This window comes from Hyperoodon ampullatus (genome assembly GCF_949752795.1).
Source record: "Hyperoodon ampullatus genome assembly, chromosome: 20".
Classification (NCBI taxonomy): domain Eukaryota; kingdom Metazoa; phylum Chordata; class Mammalia; order Artiodactyla; family Ziphiidae; genus Hyperoodon; species Hyperoodon ampullatus.
In genome coordinates, this window is record NC_136933.1 from 18,441,664 (window position 1) to 18,457,880 (window position 16,217).

A 16,217-nucleotide genomic window follows, 5' to 3' on the forward strand; every position below is an offset into this window, starting at 1 on the left:
TAAATCTCCCTGTGCTATGCTGCTACTTCCCATCAGCCAACTATTTTACATTCAGTAGTGTATATATGTGGATGCTACTCTCACTTTGCCCCAGCTTCGCCCTCCCTCCCCGTGTCCTCAAGTCCATTTTCTATGCCTACCTCTTTATTCCTGTCCTGCCCCTAGGTTCTTCAGAACCATTTATTTCTTTTTTAGATTCCATATATATGCGTTAGCATACAGTATTTATTTTTCTCTTTCTGATTTACTTTACTCTGTATGACAGACTCTAGGTCCATCCACCTCATTACAAATAACTCAATTTCGTTTCTTTTTATGGCTGAGTAATATTCCATTGTATATATGTGCCACATCTTCTTTATGCATTCATCTGTTGATGGACATTTAGGTTGGTTCCATGTCCTGGCAATCGTAAACAGAGGACACGACCTTTAAAAGAATGACATAGCCATAGGACATGACATAAACTGGTTAGAACCAACTAGGTCTGAGATGGCGGATGAGACTTCCACTGGACCTTGAGCCTCTGTATACGCTCACTGTAACACATCAGCATGCTAAATGACACACCCACAGGCTCCATGACAGTTCCAAAGCTGACCATAAAAGGTCAACAAGTGGGTGGTGGCCCAGTTCCTGGAAATCCCCACCCCTTCCCCAAAATAGCTGGAATACTCCTCCCACTCATTAACCTAAGAAATTACACCCCCCCCATAAAAACTGACAACCCCTGTACCCTGGTGCTGCTCTCACCTTCTGAGATGGCCCACACTCTGTCTGTGGAGTGCGTTTCTCTCTAAATAAATCCACTTCTTACCTATCACTTTGTCTGTCACGGAATTCTTTCTGTGATGAGACATCAAGAACCTGAGCTTCATTAAGTTCTGAGACTGGGTGTGTGGTATCAGTTAAAAGACTGTGGGCTCAAGTCCCAATCTGAGATACAGGGTTTAAGTTAGGCACCTGGAACAGCTGAATCAACACTTGAATCTGCTCAGGATTCTCTCTCCAAATTTTATCCAAGAGCCTCTCTGTTAAGTTGCTTCATTCTTTCCTTTGATTGCAAGCTGGACATCTTTGTTCCCCAGTGAACATGTCTGTTAACAACTCCTAAATTTATATTTTACAGTCTCTTTCTCAGAGACAGTTCTAAAATATCCAAGGAAGTCCTCCTATGACCTAGTTTGGGCGAGATGCCCATCTATGGACTAAACAGCTTGGGCCAAAGACAGGGCCAGTTACATTCACATGCCATTCCTGGAATGGGGGGAGGGGAGAGGCATTTCCTTGTCAAAGGTGAGTTTTGAGCAAAGACAGTAAGCCCGGTTCATCAGACATTTTAATAATCTTCGTGTATTTATGAATATTCATTATACTATATGTTTAGCCTGGTGTTCTTTTAATATCCCTGACTGTAGAATATAACTGAAATTAAAAATCCACGAGTTAGATAATCTGGATTTTACTTATTCCTCTGACACTGTTTATGTGAGCTTATTAAACTATTCAACGTTTCTAGGACCAAATTTTCCAACTGTTAAAAAGAGAAAATGATATTTGCTCTTAGTTAAAGCATCTAAACACAACTTCTCTGTCCTAGGCATTTTCCTTGCTTTCAGAAATTATTTGAATAAAGCATGTATCCTGCCCTCAAGATTCAAGTATTTCTGAGGTTATTTTGAAGGTTAAATAGTTCATTCTTTAAAATGAAGTACAAATGTAAAGGTTTTACTTTTACAAGTTTTGAAAATTTTGAGGTTTCCATTTTGTGGAGAAAGCATTAGAATGAATATATTATCTTGATATTAATCACCTTATTAATTTTTTTAACTACTTTCCCATTTAATACTTATCCTTCTCAAACAGGAGATCTTAACCAAGTAGGATGACATGTTACAGATAGACAAAACCTACCCTATTGTTTTTAGATGTGAGTGTATTTGACCTTTGTTATTTCCAAACATGATAAATCTTGAAGAGACTCTTGGAGACCAGTAATGAGTAAACTATGGCCTTAAGCCAACCTCAGCTTGCTGTCTATTTTGTAAATAAAGTTTTGGTGGAATGCAGCCATGCCCATTAGTTTACATACTGTGTAGGGCTGCTTTCAGGCTACACAGCAGAGTTGAATAGTGTGACAGAGACCTGGCATGCAAACCAAAAATATTTACTAGCTGGTCCTTTTCTGAAAAAGCTTGCCAACCCCTGATATAACTGAAAACACAAGACTAGTATAATAGAGGATTTCAGTAGGGAAAATCCTGCCGTGTGACCCCTGGAACAAATAAGGTCATGATTAATCTCTACTTACCTCTCCAGTTTAACCCTTTGAAAATCTCTCCGCCCCCTCTCCTTGCTCCCTTTAGTTCAATTATATAATTACTCACATTCCCAAATAAGCCTTGCTCTCCTTTATTTCTGAGGCTTTCATTCCTCAATCCCCCCTACCCTTTCCTCCCCTCCCCACCACCGGCACCTCCCATTTCTTCACCCTCAGCCCCCAGTTTGGATTGGTATCCCTTCTCAGGCTTACACAGCACTACTGCCCTACAAAGCATCGTAAACTAGGTAATTTTCTCTCCCAGACTGAGGTCCTTTCAGTTATCTTTTCAATACCTGACCAAATGTCACTTGACGAAGTCACTTGATGAAGAGTTATGGTATGAGTGAATGAATTTTGACCTCTTCTTGATATGCCATCTCTATCACCTGAGTGGATTAAATTGGTGAATGCTTAAAATATCAAACACTGAAAAGAACTAGAATTTAGTATGTCACCAGTCTCTAGAGAGAATATAGTTTCTATGTGTAGAAGCAGTAAAGGAAATTGCGAAGGAAAGGTGGATTTAAACATGAGTCCTATTATAGGAAAAAACTATGTGGCTGTCCACGAAGAGCCCCCCAAGGTGGACGGGTCTGATCAGAAACCTCACATATTCCAAAACCTGATTATTTGTAGGTTTAGAGGATTTCTCTCTTAGTGGCAGACTAATGTTAAACAGACTCTTCGGGACTAAATGTCAATTCAATTTACAACCAGAAAGGTAATTGCCTCAAAAACGGGAATATTTTTAACTACTCGACAAGGCCATTTTCTCTCTGTGGGCAATCTGCACAAGAAGTCAAATCACAATCAGTGAATTATTCGTTTAATTAATTTATTAATTTACAATGAGACATAGCTATGAGATTTTGCCTCTGGGTTTGGCCAGTGCTCTTTGCTTAACACTATTTTCTTTATATATGTTAATATATTCCATCAGGTTAGGTGGTTTGACATATCTCTGCTTTGATTCACTGCAGTTTAACTTTCTAAAGGCAATCTTACTATTCTTATTCCCTAGATTTGGAGGAAAGAGTAGAGTACTGATAATTTCTATATATTTTTAAAAGTCTGTGTGTAATATTAAAATATATAAAATATTTATTACACAAATAGCTCATTCATATTTTTATGAGATACCAGACAAAAAATAAATAATAGATAATTTACAAAGGTTTTCTAATCTAATCTGAGAAAATAACTTCAAATATAGTGAAAGTTAACAAGTTCACTAGTTATTATTGTTTTGTTTATTGAAGGCTTATTTTTAAAGGAGGAAGTAAAACATATATTAAATATCTTGGAATAGAGGAATAGCTAAATTAATTATAGTATACATTAGATGGATAGTTTTAGACTCATTAAACATTCCTGTCAAAAGAATCATACAGAAAATAGAGAAAAATGGTAACATAAAATTTAAGTGACTAAATTAACATTAATGTTTCATTTTAATGTGCCAAAAATATTGATATATAAAAAGATTAGAAGGAAGTATCCAAGCATATTGACAGTAATTTTGTACAGGGGACAGAAATTGAATATAAAATGTTTTTGTTATTTTCTGAAATTATATTATTTTTAAAACTAAGATTAATTTAATTAAAATAAGTGGTGGCCAGATAGTCACTAATGTCCTTACTGTTTTAAAGGGTCTCTGATTCAAGTTAAGCTGAAATTCATAAAATTGAGGGAAAGAACAAGCTCAGAATGAGAGATATAGTACAATGTCATTTATATAAAACATAGAAAATAATACCATCTATCATCTATGCAAACATACATATGTAGTAAATATATAAAAACATGAATAGAAAGAAACATGTAAACTCCATGATAGAAGTTTAACCTGGAAAAGCAAGGGAGACAGGCATAAATGGGGCTTCATCTGTGCTAGTTAACATGATATTTCTTAAAAGAGAAATATGTGTAGTCCGTATGGTAAAAGGACAACACCTCTAAAATGCGGGTGGTGTGTACATGACTATGTATTAGCTATTTGCTGTAAATGTTCTTCCTTCTTTTCTTTATATTTGAAATCTATTTTATTTAAAGGAGAAATCTATTTTATTTAAAGTCCCATATTCACGGGGACACTGATGGAGCCATCTATGAGCCCAAAATAAATTATAAAAGTGCTTCATATACAAGTCTTTTCTTGAAAGTTAGGAAAAAATATTATGAATCTAAGATGCTTGAGACAGGAAGGGGTCAGGGCACAACCCTTAAAAGAATGACATAGCCATTGAAGACACAACAAACTGGTTAGAACTAGGTCCAAGATGACGGACAAGTTGACTTCCACTAGACCTTGAGCCTCATTATACGCTCATTGTAATACATCAGCATACTAAATGACATACCCACAGGCACCATGACGGTTCTGAGGCCAACCATAAAAGGCCAACCATAAAAGGCCAAAAAGTAGGCAATGACCCAATTCCTGGAAATCTCCACTCCGTCCCCAAAACAGTTGGAATAATCCTCCCACTCATTAGCCTATGAAATTGCCCAGCCTATAAAAACTAACCACCCATATTTTGGGGACTCTTGACTTCTGAGATGCCCCATACCCTGTCTATGCAGCGTGTATCTCCCTGAATAAAACTTCTTTTACTTTACTATGGCTCGCTCTTGCATTCTTTCCTGCACAAAGCCAAGAACCCACACTTGGTGGTAGTCCCAGGGACTCACGCGAGACCTGGGACGTGACCATCCTCTCGTGCCCCACTTGCTTTCTTGCAACAAGCTCTAGTAGACAAAATTTTTATTTGAAAAGCAAAGTCAGGAAGAATGTGGACTATGGGGTGTCTTTGCATTGTGTCCATCACTGCTACTTGAGTGGAAGTAAAGAACTGCGGTTAAAATGTAAAATGACTTTTGAGGAGTGTAGCCATTTCATTTCAATTACTATCACATTGTTTACCTCATGGTCATGCTTTCTTTTTTTTGTATCATTTATTGGAATTAGGATTTAGGGTTAAATTTACTACTCAATAATAATTATTATATTTGAGTTTCAAATGTAACAAACTTTTTTTTTTTTTTTTTGTGGTATGCGGGCCTCTCACTGTTGTGGCCTCTCCCATTGTGGAGCACAGGCTCCGGACGCACAGGCCCAGCGGCCATGGCTCACGGGCCCAGCCGCCCCACGGCACGTGAGATCTTCCCGGACCGGGGCACGAACCCGCGTCCCCTGCATCGGCAGGCGGACTCTCAACCACTGCGCCACCAGGGAAGCCCACAAACTTTTTTTTTAAAAAGTCTGGTTGCAAGTTGACCCAGAAGTCCTTGCAATATGGCAAAATTCCTCTAGAAAGGGAACTGATTTTTTAATTTAAGATAATTAGCTTAATGAGGTATTTAGCTATGAAAGGCACATCCTGGTGTGAAATAAAACTCATTTTATGGCAAGACAAGAAAAATTTAAACACAAAAAAATTTCCTCTGCCCTTTGGATTCCACTCTCCCTTCTACTGTGCATTGTGTATCTGCCTTATGCATCGACCAGACCTCCCCCATCAGCAGAAATACCTGCTCAACCATAAAGAACAACATTCTCCTAGCATTAGCAAGACAACTCCTTCAAAGATAACATTCCTTCTTGATCTTGTACGGGATCAAATGACTTACCACGATGACCCTTAGATCTGGATTATGTAAACTGTCAATAATACATCATTTGATGTACAGCCCTCTGCCTCAGAAAACTTATGTAACTGTGCCTTGACTTCTAATGGGCGGAACAGTTCTCAGACCTGAGATGTTGTTGCTGAGTTATAATCCTCAAATTTGGCCCGAATAAAATTTTCCATTTCTTTTTTAGATTGACTGATTTTTTTTTTTTTTTACACTGGATATCAGATGTTTGGAGAAATAGGTTGAATTTCTTGGAAAAATCATTTAACAGATTTTGAATCTTACTCCAGAAGTCAAAGAAAACAAGTATTCTGGAAGTCCCCAAACGGGGTAAAGAGGAGAAACCAGAGGGAGAAGATTTCAGTGGAGCATGAGTGTGCAAAGTATTTTGATGGCAGGGGAGAGACTGAGGGTGGCCAGTGAGGAAAATATGGAGTCTAATCTAGCCAGGAATTTCAACACAGTAAAGTCTAAGGTTCAACTTGAAAGTTGTAGACTCTTCTGCTCACATTTTCCTGTTACGAATAAGTTGTCAGTAAAATTCTCTTAGATCCCCAGGTGGAGCTAGGGAACATCCTCAAATGAAGGGAGAGGTGTGGTGCTCAGTGTTGGAATGAGTGACGTGGGGGTAAAGGAGCAATCACAGATGCATAGGCGTGTGAGTTTCCTAGGGCTACGATATTAAATGGTCACAATTTGTGCAGCTTAAAACAACAGAAATTTCTTCTCACAGTTCTGGAGGTCAGAAGTCTGAAATCAAGATGTCCGCAGGGCTGTTTTCTCTTCGAAGGCTCTGGGGAGAAATCCTTCCTTGCCTTGTCTTAGGTTCTCATGACTCCAGCCAGTCTCAGTGTTCTTTGGCTTGTAACCGAATCCCTCTAATCCCTGCCTCTGTCTACAGCTTTTCACCATGCCTCTGTGGCCTCCTCTTATAAAAGCACCAGTTGTTAGCTTTAGGGCCCACCTGAATCCAACATGACCTCATCTTAGCCTAACTACACCTGCAAAGACCCTACTTCCAAATAAGGTCGCATCCTGAGGTTTCAAGAGCACATGAATTTCTAGAAACCCTATTAAACCCACTATCACAGCTGTGGCAGGGATTTGAATGAGGAGACATGGGGAATATAATTTTTCTGTATTTTCGTCAATCTACTTCAGACAGGAGGCACTGGAATTGCCTTAGAATGTGAGGTTGGTGCTCAAACAATTTTATTTCAGTATTAAAGAACTGACCCCCAAGATTTGAGGACTGCAGAATAGCTGGGTAGTAGACATTTGGTTACACTGGAAATTAGTGACTTAGCAAAGCTAACAATGATGACACTGAACACCTGTAGTTCAGCGACTGAATAATTACAAGACTGAGAATGTGCTGCATCAAAAAAAACTGTACTAAACCTCAGATGATATTGAGTGAATCTATTATAACTTAAAAGTTCTTACTTCGCAGTGGATTAAGCAGGATATGAGTGACAATTCAGGTGAAGCAGGGGATGAGAATAACTGTAGTACCCCAGGAAAGGGTCAGGATCTATAGGTTAAGCCACAGTGGGAGATATTTCTGGGACACTTCATGTGCAAGCAAGTAACTGTGTTGTTCTAGGGAATCTCGTCTTGAGACTCACATTGTAGGGCAATGCATGGCCAGAGAAGCCAGGTTAAGGGAGCAAATGATAGGTTGTGAACTGGGAATACTTTGGTGGTCCAGTGGTTAGGACTCCATGCACTCACTGCCGAGGGCCCGGGTTCAATCCCTGGTCAGGGAACTAAGATCCCACAAGTCGCCTGGTGCGGCCAAAAAAAAGGCTGGAACCTATAACCTATATTTGGAAAGTGCTTGAATTGGAACAAAAGAAACAATCTTGTATTAGTGTAAGACTACATGTACTGCAGGACAGGAAGCCAGGACCTGGTTCTCTGAAGAAGAAAGCCATTTGGTCCTCTGAGGTCGTGGAGGTGTGGAAGTGGCCTGTTGGGTCTCTCTACTCTATCTGAACTCCAGCACATAACTGAAGGAATTTCAAATTTTGCTAATGCAAAGGACCTGGCTGGAACCATATTGATGTTTTTTTTTTTCTTCCATCTCATTAGCTCTGGTGAGAGTCAGGCTGTAAGTCAGCTGGGATAACTCCTAAACAGGACCAGTGCTAACCACTGGATTCATTGCTGATTTAAATCTCTATTTCAATTTACAAGACATATTAGTTACACATACTACAAAGGAACACATGCATTGTGTTAATGGAATACTATATGTTTTTAGTGCCCATTTATGGAATCATATAAAGCTTGAAACAGCACATAAGTGTCAAGAATGAGCATCTAAGTTAGCTGGAGACATCACTGCTCAGGTACACTCTGCTCTGCTGAAGCCTAGGTGGGCTACTGAGAAAAGGACAGTGCGGTTAAACAAGAGACACAATAAAAGAAGAGGACATCAAAGCAACCACATTATACTGAAAAAAAAATGTTGAAATTGAGCCAGTTACTGAAATAGAGATAGAATATTAGCAGGTAGCTTCTTCCCCTTGTGCATATGAGTAATTCTCAATACAATAATGGAGGCTAGGTAAGCATTCTAGAAAGACTGTGCTTCTGAGTTAATATACTTGGAGGAAGAGACTGGAGGCAATGGCTGGAATGGGATAGGAAGGAAGAAACATAAACTAACAGAGATTAATTGAGAATATTTTTTGGGAATTTGACCTAATGGAGTTCATATTGTAAGAACTCTTATGTTAAGGTCTTTCAATGATGAGACTCATTCTAGAAAACCAAATTGCTCTTTACAAATCTCTTTCTCTCCCTTCCTTCTTTCTCTCTCCACACCTTCCATATGACATATTTGTGGTATTTATATATAAAAAAAATATAAAGCTAGCTGTGGGAGTGTTGAATGGAGTCACAGCTACAAATAGGGACTTTGGAAATCAATACACCAGGCTCTGTGATTCTGTTCTACCACTTAGTGGTGAGCTTCAGTTTCTAATCCATAAAATGGAAATGATGATAGGACTTACCTCAAAGGCTCTTCTGAAGATCAGATGAGATAACACACTAAAGCCCCTGCATTAGAGAGTAAATATTTTCTAAAAGCTCATTATTATACTTATTTCATGTTTGGAAGAGAAGCCTTTACTTTGGTCAACTGAATGCTTGGAGAAAGACCAGAATTCATTTAAGGTTGGGCTGAGTCCTCAGCAGAAATCAAATGAAAGACATACAGATATTTCGTATCATTGTATGAGTTTCAAAATAAGACATTTCCTCTAAATTCACATCCTAATTACAATCTTATTGGGTAAAAAGCACAGTAGAAAACACTAACAAATGACACATTAGTAACTGGCATGTTGAGGACATAACCTAACACAGAGCGTTTCATTGTATGGCCGGAAGTCTGTCTGCTTGAAACACAAACGCTTTCAAGTTAGGGTGAGAACACAGCAAACTATTAGGACAAGCTTTAGAACTTGGTGCAGACTGGTTTTCTCTTTATTATACGTTATTAAATTTGGTGTAATTTGTGCACCTGAACTGGGCATTTCAGCCTCTACTTTTGTCTAAAGAAAAAACCCTTTCTCCCCTAATTTGGAAAGTTTAGGTTCGTATTTGACACACTTAAGAATCCCTTTGCAGTCTGGGGTGCCAGAAAACTGGTGAACCGAATCCCCTGGCATTGTCTCCCAGGGTCCCTGGGATCAGGGCCATCAGTGGCAAGTGTGGACCAAGTACTGCTGGAGAAGAAGAGGGCTCCCAGGTACAGAATAGGAGCCTGTGCCCCGGTACAGAATGGGGTAGGAAGTCCTATCCAATTAAACCACAGGCAAAGAGATCCAACTCCTCTTCAGATGTTTGCTTTAACTGGCCAGTTTGCTACTGGCCAGTTTGCTACTACTGAGGATGATCTGATTCCTCTCTGCCCCTTTTTTTCCTGGAGACTTTGGTGTCAAGCTGGCACAGACCCAGAGTACCACTGACAACTCTAATTTGTTTCAACACTTCTCAGAGCTTTTTCATCAGCAGCGTCTTGGGCTCACACTTTGCTCCTCAGAGCCTGGAACTCCCGTTTTATTAGCCTGACATTTTGTCCTGACCTCTGTTGACAGCTTCTGGCCTCTGGCGTGCACTCTGTTTAGTCACTCCTTTTATTTATAACTTATACTCTTTTGCTTGGCTCAGACTCATTGATTTGTGATCTGGTCACACTTGTGCTGCTCTATCTAATGTAAAATCTTATCTGATTCTCCAGCACCTCTTTTTGTCCATGGCATTTATTTAGCTTCTTGCATTTTCATTTGGCTCTCACGCCTGTCCAGATTACAGATTTTAAATGTCTGCATTATACCAGCGAGGAAGAGCAGCTCCAGTTCAGAGAGACCACGACCACTGAGAACTATGCCTTATGAGTGTAAAGCACTTTATAGTATTACAGAGCATCTGCATACACACAATATCTTATGTGACCCTCACAACAATCCAGTGGGGTAGGCAATACGATGCCCATTTCACTGGGGAATGAATGGAAGTGGGGAGACACACCTAGGGACACTACTGAGAATTCTACTAGAACCTTAATGTTGTGAATCCTGGGACTATGTGTTAAACCTTGAAGGAAAGGAGAGTTGAGAGAATTCAATCTGTTGATTAACAGAGAGACATTCAAAACTAACATGGAATCCCACATTTTTCCTTTTCTTAGTTTGCCTTTTCTTACATTTTCTCCTTTCTCACTGTCAGCCCTTTCTTCACCTACACAAAATATCTCCAGTTCTACTGAAGTATTTATTTTTCTCCAGGATCTATACTGGATATTTAAAGCATAAAGTACAATGAGTTGTGTTAAAAAAAAATTTTTTTTACAGTTTTTATTCAATAACATAACTAGCACACTTAGGAACTTTGTTTTTTACATGTGCTTTTACCAAGGATACTAAATGCAGCAGGCTGGTGAAAAGAGGTTTTTAGACTAAAACAATTTCATCATTTTTTTTCAGCATTTTTTTTTTTATGATCAAAATATTCTTGCTTGAAACAGCTAGGTATTTTAAGGAAACAAGTTTTGTTTTTTGGTTCAAAAATGTTGAATGAACTGCCCCAGCTCCACTTGACCTCACTATAAAACTTGAAAAAAAAATATGCCATAAACTGGAGAATAAGAAGACATGAATGACACTAAGCAAATCAAAGTCAATTTACCTTTGTAAAATTCTAAGGGATTTAAAAATCTTGACCTACTCTGAACACCTGTGGAGCCCTGTTCCTCCCCCCCATATACCTCTGCTCTATTATATAACTGCCTGTTTCCATGTCTATGTCTTTCTGGGACAATCAGTTCAGGAATTCCAGGGACAATAGCTATCTTATAAGCTATCTAGTCCAGCTCCAGGAGGTACACAATAAACATATGCTGAATGAACAAATGGATTCTTTTAGGGCATCCCTATCTCTGGCTGAGACTGGTATTTTTGAGGGTAAAGAATGCACAGATAATCGGTATCCTTGAGATTTCTCCTGGAACCCGATGGGTTCAGGAGACACTAGATGGGTGGGTGGCAGAGGGCTCCTGGCCTGGCTCTGAGGAAGGTAGGAAGAGCCCGCCAGTCAGTACATGGGAGGTGTCCCAGCTCAGGACGGTGGTGATGGTGGGGTGCTGGAGTGGGTAGAGGTATGAGCAAGGGAGCAGAGACCCAAACAGTACCGAGGACCAGGAGAGGGAGGCATGCGGAAGCCAGGCACCATTCGGGAACCAAGGTTGTTTGGAGGAGCCACAAAGGGATCTTGGAATCAGTTGTGCTGTGACTTGTCCAGAGGTGATGGTCCTTTTAGTGAGATGGTAGCACAGGGTGTCCCGCCCAACCCACCTGATCTTCAAAGGGGCCTGCCCTAATATGATCAGGGAGTTATGCTGGTCCTGACACATATATAAAAGAGGAAATAAGAATGAAATTAGAACATTCTCTAACACCATACACAAAAATAAACTCAAAATGGATTAAAGACCTAAATGTAAGACTAGATACTATAAAACTCTTAGAGGAAATCATAGGGAGAACACTCTCTGACATAAATCACAGCAAGATGTGATAGATCTTTTCTGATCTATCTCCTAGAGTAATGAAAATAAAAACAAAAATAAACAAATGGGGCCTAATTAAACTTAAAAGCTTTTGCATAGCAAAGGCACCCATAAACAAAATGAAAAGAAAACCCACAGAATGGGAGAAAATATTTGCAAACGAAGTGACCGATAAGGGATTAATCTCCAAAATATACAAACAGCTCATGCAGCTCAATATCAAAAAAACAAACAACCCAATCAAAAAATGGGTGGAAGATCTAAATAAACATTTCTCCAAAGAGGACATACAGATGGCCAAGAGGCACATGAAAAGATGCTCAACATTGCTAATTATTAGAGAAATGCAAATCAAAACTATAATGAGATATCACCTCATACCAGTCAGAATGGCCATCATTAAAAAATCTACAAACAATAAATGCTGTAGAGGGTGTGGAGAAAAGGGGACCCTCCTACACTGTTGGTAGGAGTGTAAATTTGTACAGCCACTATGGAGAACAGTATGGAGGTTCCTTTAAAAACTAAGAATAGAGCTGCCATATGATCCAGCAATCCCACTCCTGGGCATATATCCAGAGAAAACCATAATTCGAAAAGATACATGTACCCCGATGTTCACTGAAGCACTATTTACAATAGCCAGGACATGGAAGCAACCTAAATGTCCAGTGACAGAGGAATGGATAAAGAAGATGTGGTATATATATACAATAAAATATTAGTCAGCCATAAAAAAGAACGAAATAATGCCATTTGCAGTGACATGGATTGACCTAGAGATTGTCATACTGAGTGAAGTAAGTCAGACAGAGAAAGACAAAGATCATATGATATCGCTTATATGTGGAATCTTAAAAAATGGTACAAATGAACCTATTTACAAAACAGAAATAGAGTCAGAGATGTAGAAAACAAAGTTGTGGTTACCAAGGGGGAAGGTGGGGTATAAATTTCAAGATTGGGATTGACATATACACACTATTATATATAAAATAGATAACTAATAATAACTTACTGTATAGCACAGGGAACTCTACTCAGTACTCTGTAATGACCTATATGGGAATAGAATCTAAAAAAGAGTGGATATATGTATATGTGTAACTAGTTCACTTTGCTATACAGCAGAAACCAATACAACATTGTAAATCAACTACACTCTAATAAAAATTAATTTTAAAAAGCTGAACCAAAAAAAAAAATAAAAGAGGAAATCAATGATTATTTTTGTTATATTTAAATCATGCTTGAAAAATATTTTTTAGAAGTATAGCAAAATAATTCAATATAAATTTTCATATAGCAGAATTAATTGAATATGTGGGGAATCAGTCACTTTCACAGGGAACAAATTGGTACAACCTTTTGGGAGCCATTTGCAAGAATCCATCAAATTGTAAAATGCATGTCACCTTTGAACTATTGATTCTACTGCTAGCAAATTCTCTATTAAAAAATATTCCCACAAGATCATGTAAAAGAGCGCTGAATGTAGCATTGTTTCTTAAAGCCAAACTAAAGCAAAGAAAAATCATCAAGTGTTCATGACTAGGGAACTGAATGATACATTATGCTAATTATGGTAGTGCTATATAATGGAATAGTGTGTAGCCACTGAGAGAAAAGAGCCACATATACTGCCATAGCAGATGATTGGCATTTTAACTTAAATAAGGAGAAAACAGAACACACTGTATAGATGTTTCTGTATTTGATTCTTTCTGTCTTTTTGAAACATTATGGAATTATATACTCTCCATGAGGGGCTGGGTACATGGAGAGGAATCTGGAGGCTATGTACACACACACACATTTATACACAGAAATCTCTCTTAATACTTCCTCAAAGAAAGCAGGCACGTAAACTTCAAAACAGCCATGAAAATATCTGTAACTGAAAACATATCTGAATGTATCTGAAAAAAAAAATTCAAAGCATTTGATAACCTCAGGTAACAAAAGACAGTGTGGGTGTTAGATTAACAGGCTACAAAATAAAGATGTCCCTTATTTGCCAAGCTTAACCAGAGTCAAGGTTAAGAAGCTCAGAGAAAGTCTCAGGAAAAGGAGAAAAGGAGATAAAGAAGAACCAAGGATAAAGATAAAGGTAGAGATAAAGATAGAAATAAACATGCAGATAGGGAAGAGTTACACAGGAGCTCAGTGAAAATAAATGGAGTGACAAGGAGAAAGGAGAAGAAATGGAATAAAAAGTAAAACAGCAGATCAAAGTGATCACATCAAAGAATCAATGGACACAAAGGAGAATTTTTCCTATTGTTTCTATTATCTTAATATAATAATAACAACAATAATAATCATTGACTAACACTAAGGCATTTTGAGGAGACACACAATACTCAGTGTTGTTCAATTTAGGGGAAAACACACTTCAACAATGCAACAATTATGAAAACAACTGTAGAAAGCATCATGTGGTTACACCATACTTAAATGGCTGGCATTCACAATGGTGACCCTAAGTTGCCTAAATGTGGCATCAACACAGTGTATGAGGTAAAAATAATTATTTTTACTAAGACAGAGAAACTGGGACTGCAGTTTTTTTTTTTTTTTTTTTTTGTGGTACGCGGGCCTCTCACTGTTGTGGCCTCTCCCGCTGCGGAGCACAGGCTCCGGACGTGCAGGCCCAGCAGCCATGGCTCACGGGCCCAGCCGCTCCGCGGCATATGGGATCCTCCCAGACCGGGGCACGAACCCATATCCCCTGCATCGGCAGGCGGACTCTCAACCACTGCGCCACCAGGGAGGCCCCGGGACTGCAGTTTTTAAACAATAATTACAACTGAAAACTGCTAGATTTGGGGATCCATTAAAGGATTTGCGAAAATCTGTCTAAAGCAGACCCTTGATGGGTAAAGATTATGATAGCTGTGTATCACTTATTCTCTCTCTCTCTCTCTCTCTCTCACACACACACACACTACGTGCAGCTCCAACTGGGAACACAGAGGAGGAACACTTGGTTTCTGAGAAATCAAGTGTGGATTCCTCATTCCCTTTCAAAATCCTTTCATTATATCTGGTAGATTTGGCCTAGACACACAACCATTGACTTACGGCACTTCGACTACTGAAGATATCTTATCTAATATTTAGTTTTCAAGATCCAATTTACAGATTCTCTACATTGGAACATGAGGTCAGCATTCCACCCACAGAGATCCCTGTTGTGAAATCTATTCTGTTGCAGTTTTGAAGGTCTGGGATATCGAATACCATTTTCAAGTTTTTATCAAAACAAAACAAAACACACAAAAATACCCCAGCTGTCAGAGAATTAGCCTATTCTTAGATTGTTCAAATTCCTATATGTAACATTTCAGTTATTTCAGTTAGTAGGTAGGGAGGCTGTATTGTTTCTATTCATAAGCTTGATTTTCTTTCAGCAGATTGAAATTGGCTTGAAAATTGAACAATTTTCTATGTGAAATTTTTAGAAAATTACACTCATCACAAAAACTAAATACAAATGGGTAATGAGATTTAGAGTAGTATAATTTAACCTATTTGTTTTACACCAGTTAGCACAGTTTATTTGTAGAAAGCTGTGGCTGACTTCCAGAGAATCCCCATGGATCAACACTGAAGTTCTCAACCTTTGCCTCAAGCCCAGACCACCACTATCACAAGCTTGTTTATTACAAAGGCACACACAAAAAAACCAAGAAACCATAAACTTACTTAGCATGCTTCCACTCCCTTTTTCCCCCTTCTGGCCTTTTTGTCCAGAATATCCTTTAAAAAAATAAAAATAAATAAAAGGAAAAAAACTTTTTTTAATTTAGGCAATTCACAGTGCTTGAAATGGAGACAGAGCAACACAAGGTCATCGAGAATAACAATGTGTAACAACCTACAGATTTCCAGACATAATAATGTTGACGATGATGATGATAATAATAGCTATCATTTTAGAAACCCTCTTATGAACTTAGCATTTTATGGGTAGGTCCTTTACATACATTATCTCAGATTACTTACCAGGACATTAAATGTTCCATTTTCCTAAAGTAGGCAAAACTGAGGTGTAAGCAGTTTGCCTGCGATTATTCACGCTCCTTTTTCTCCTCCTTCTTTGGGTCTTCCTCCCTCTCCCAGAAAGCCTGGTATCCTCCATCTCATCCCAAACCTTGTTTTTCCATTCCC

The 16,217-nt window shown here is 38.7% G+C and overlaps 1 protein-coding gene across 1 annotated transcript in view; it reads right to left on the bottom strand.

Moving 5' to 3' along the window:
- MSR1 (macrophage scavenger receptor 1) overlaps positions 1-16,217 on the bottom strand; it is a gene marked incomplete at both ends in the record, with an annotated part of 58,415 nt that overhangs the window by 11,815 nt on the left and 30,383 nt on the right. Inside the window, one exon of the mRNA XM_079726678.1 lies at positions 15,753-15,806. Within this exon, the coding sequence (XP_079582804.1) occupies positions 15,753-15,806 (54 nt within the window). The remainder of the gene's footprint in view (positions 1-15,752; positions 15,807-16,217) is intronic.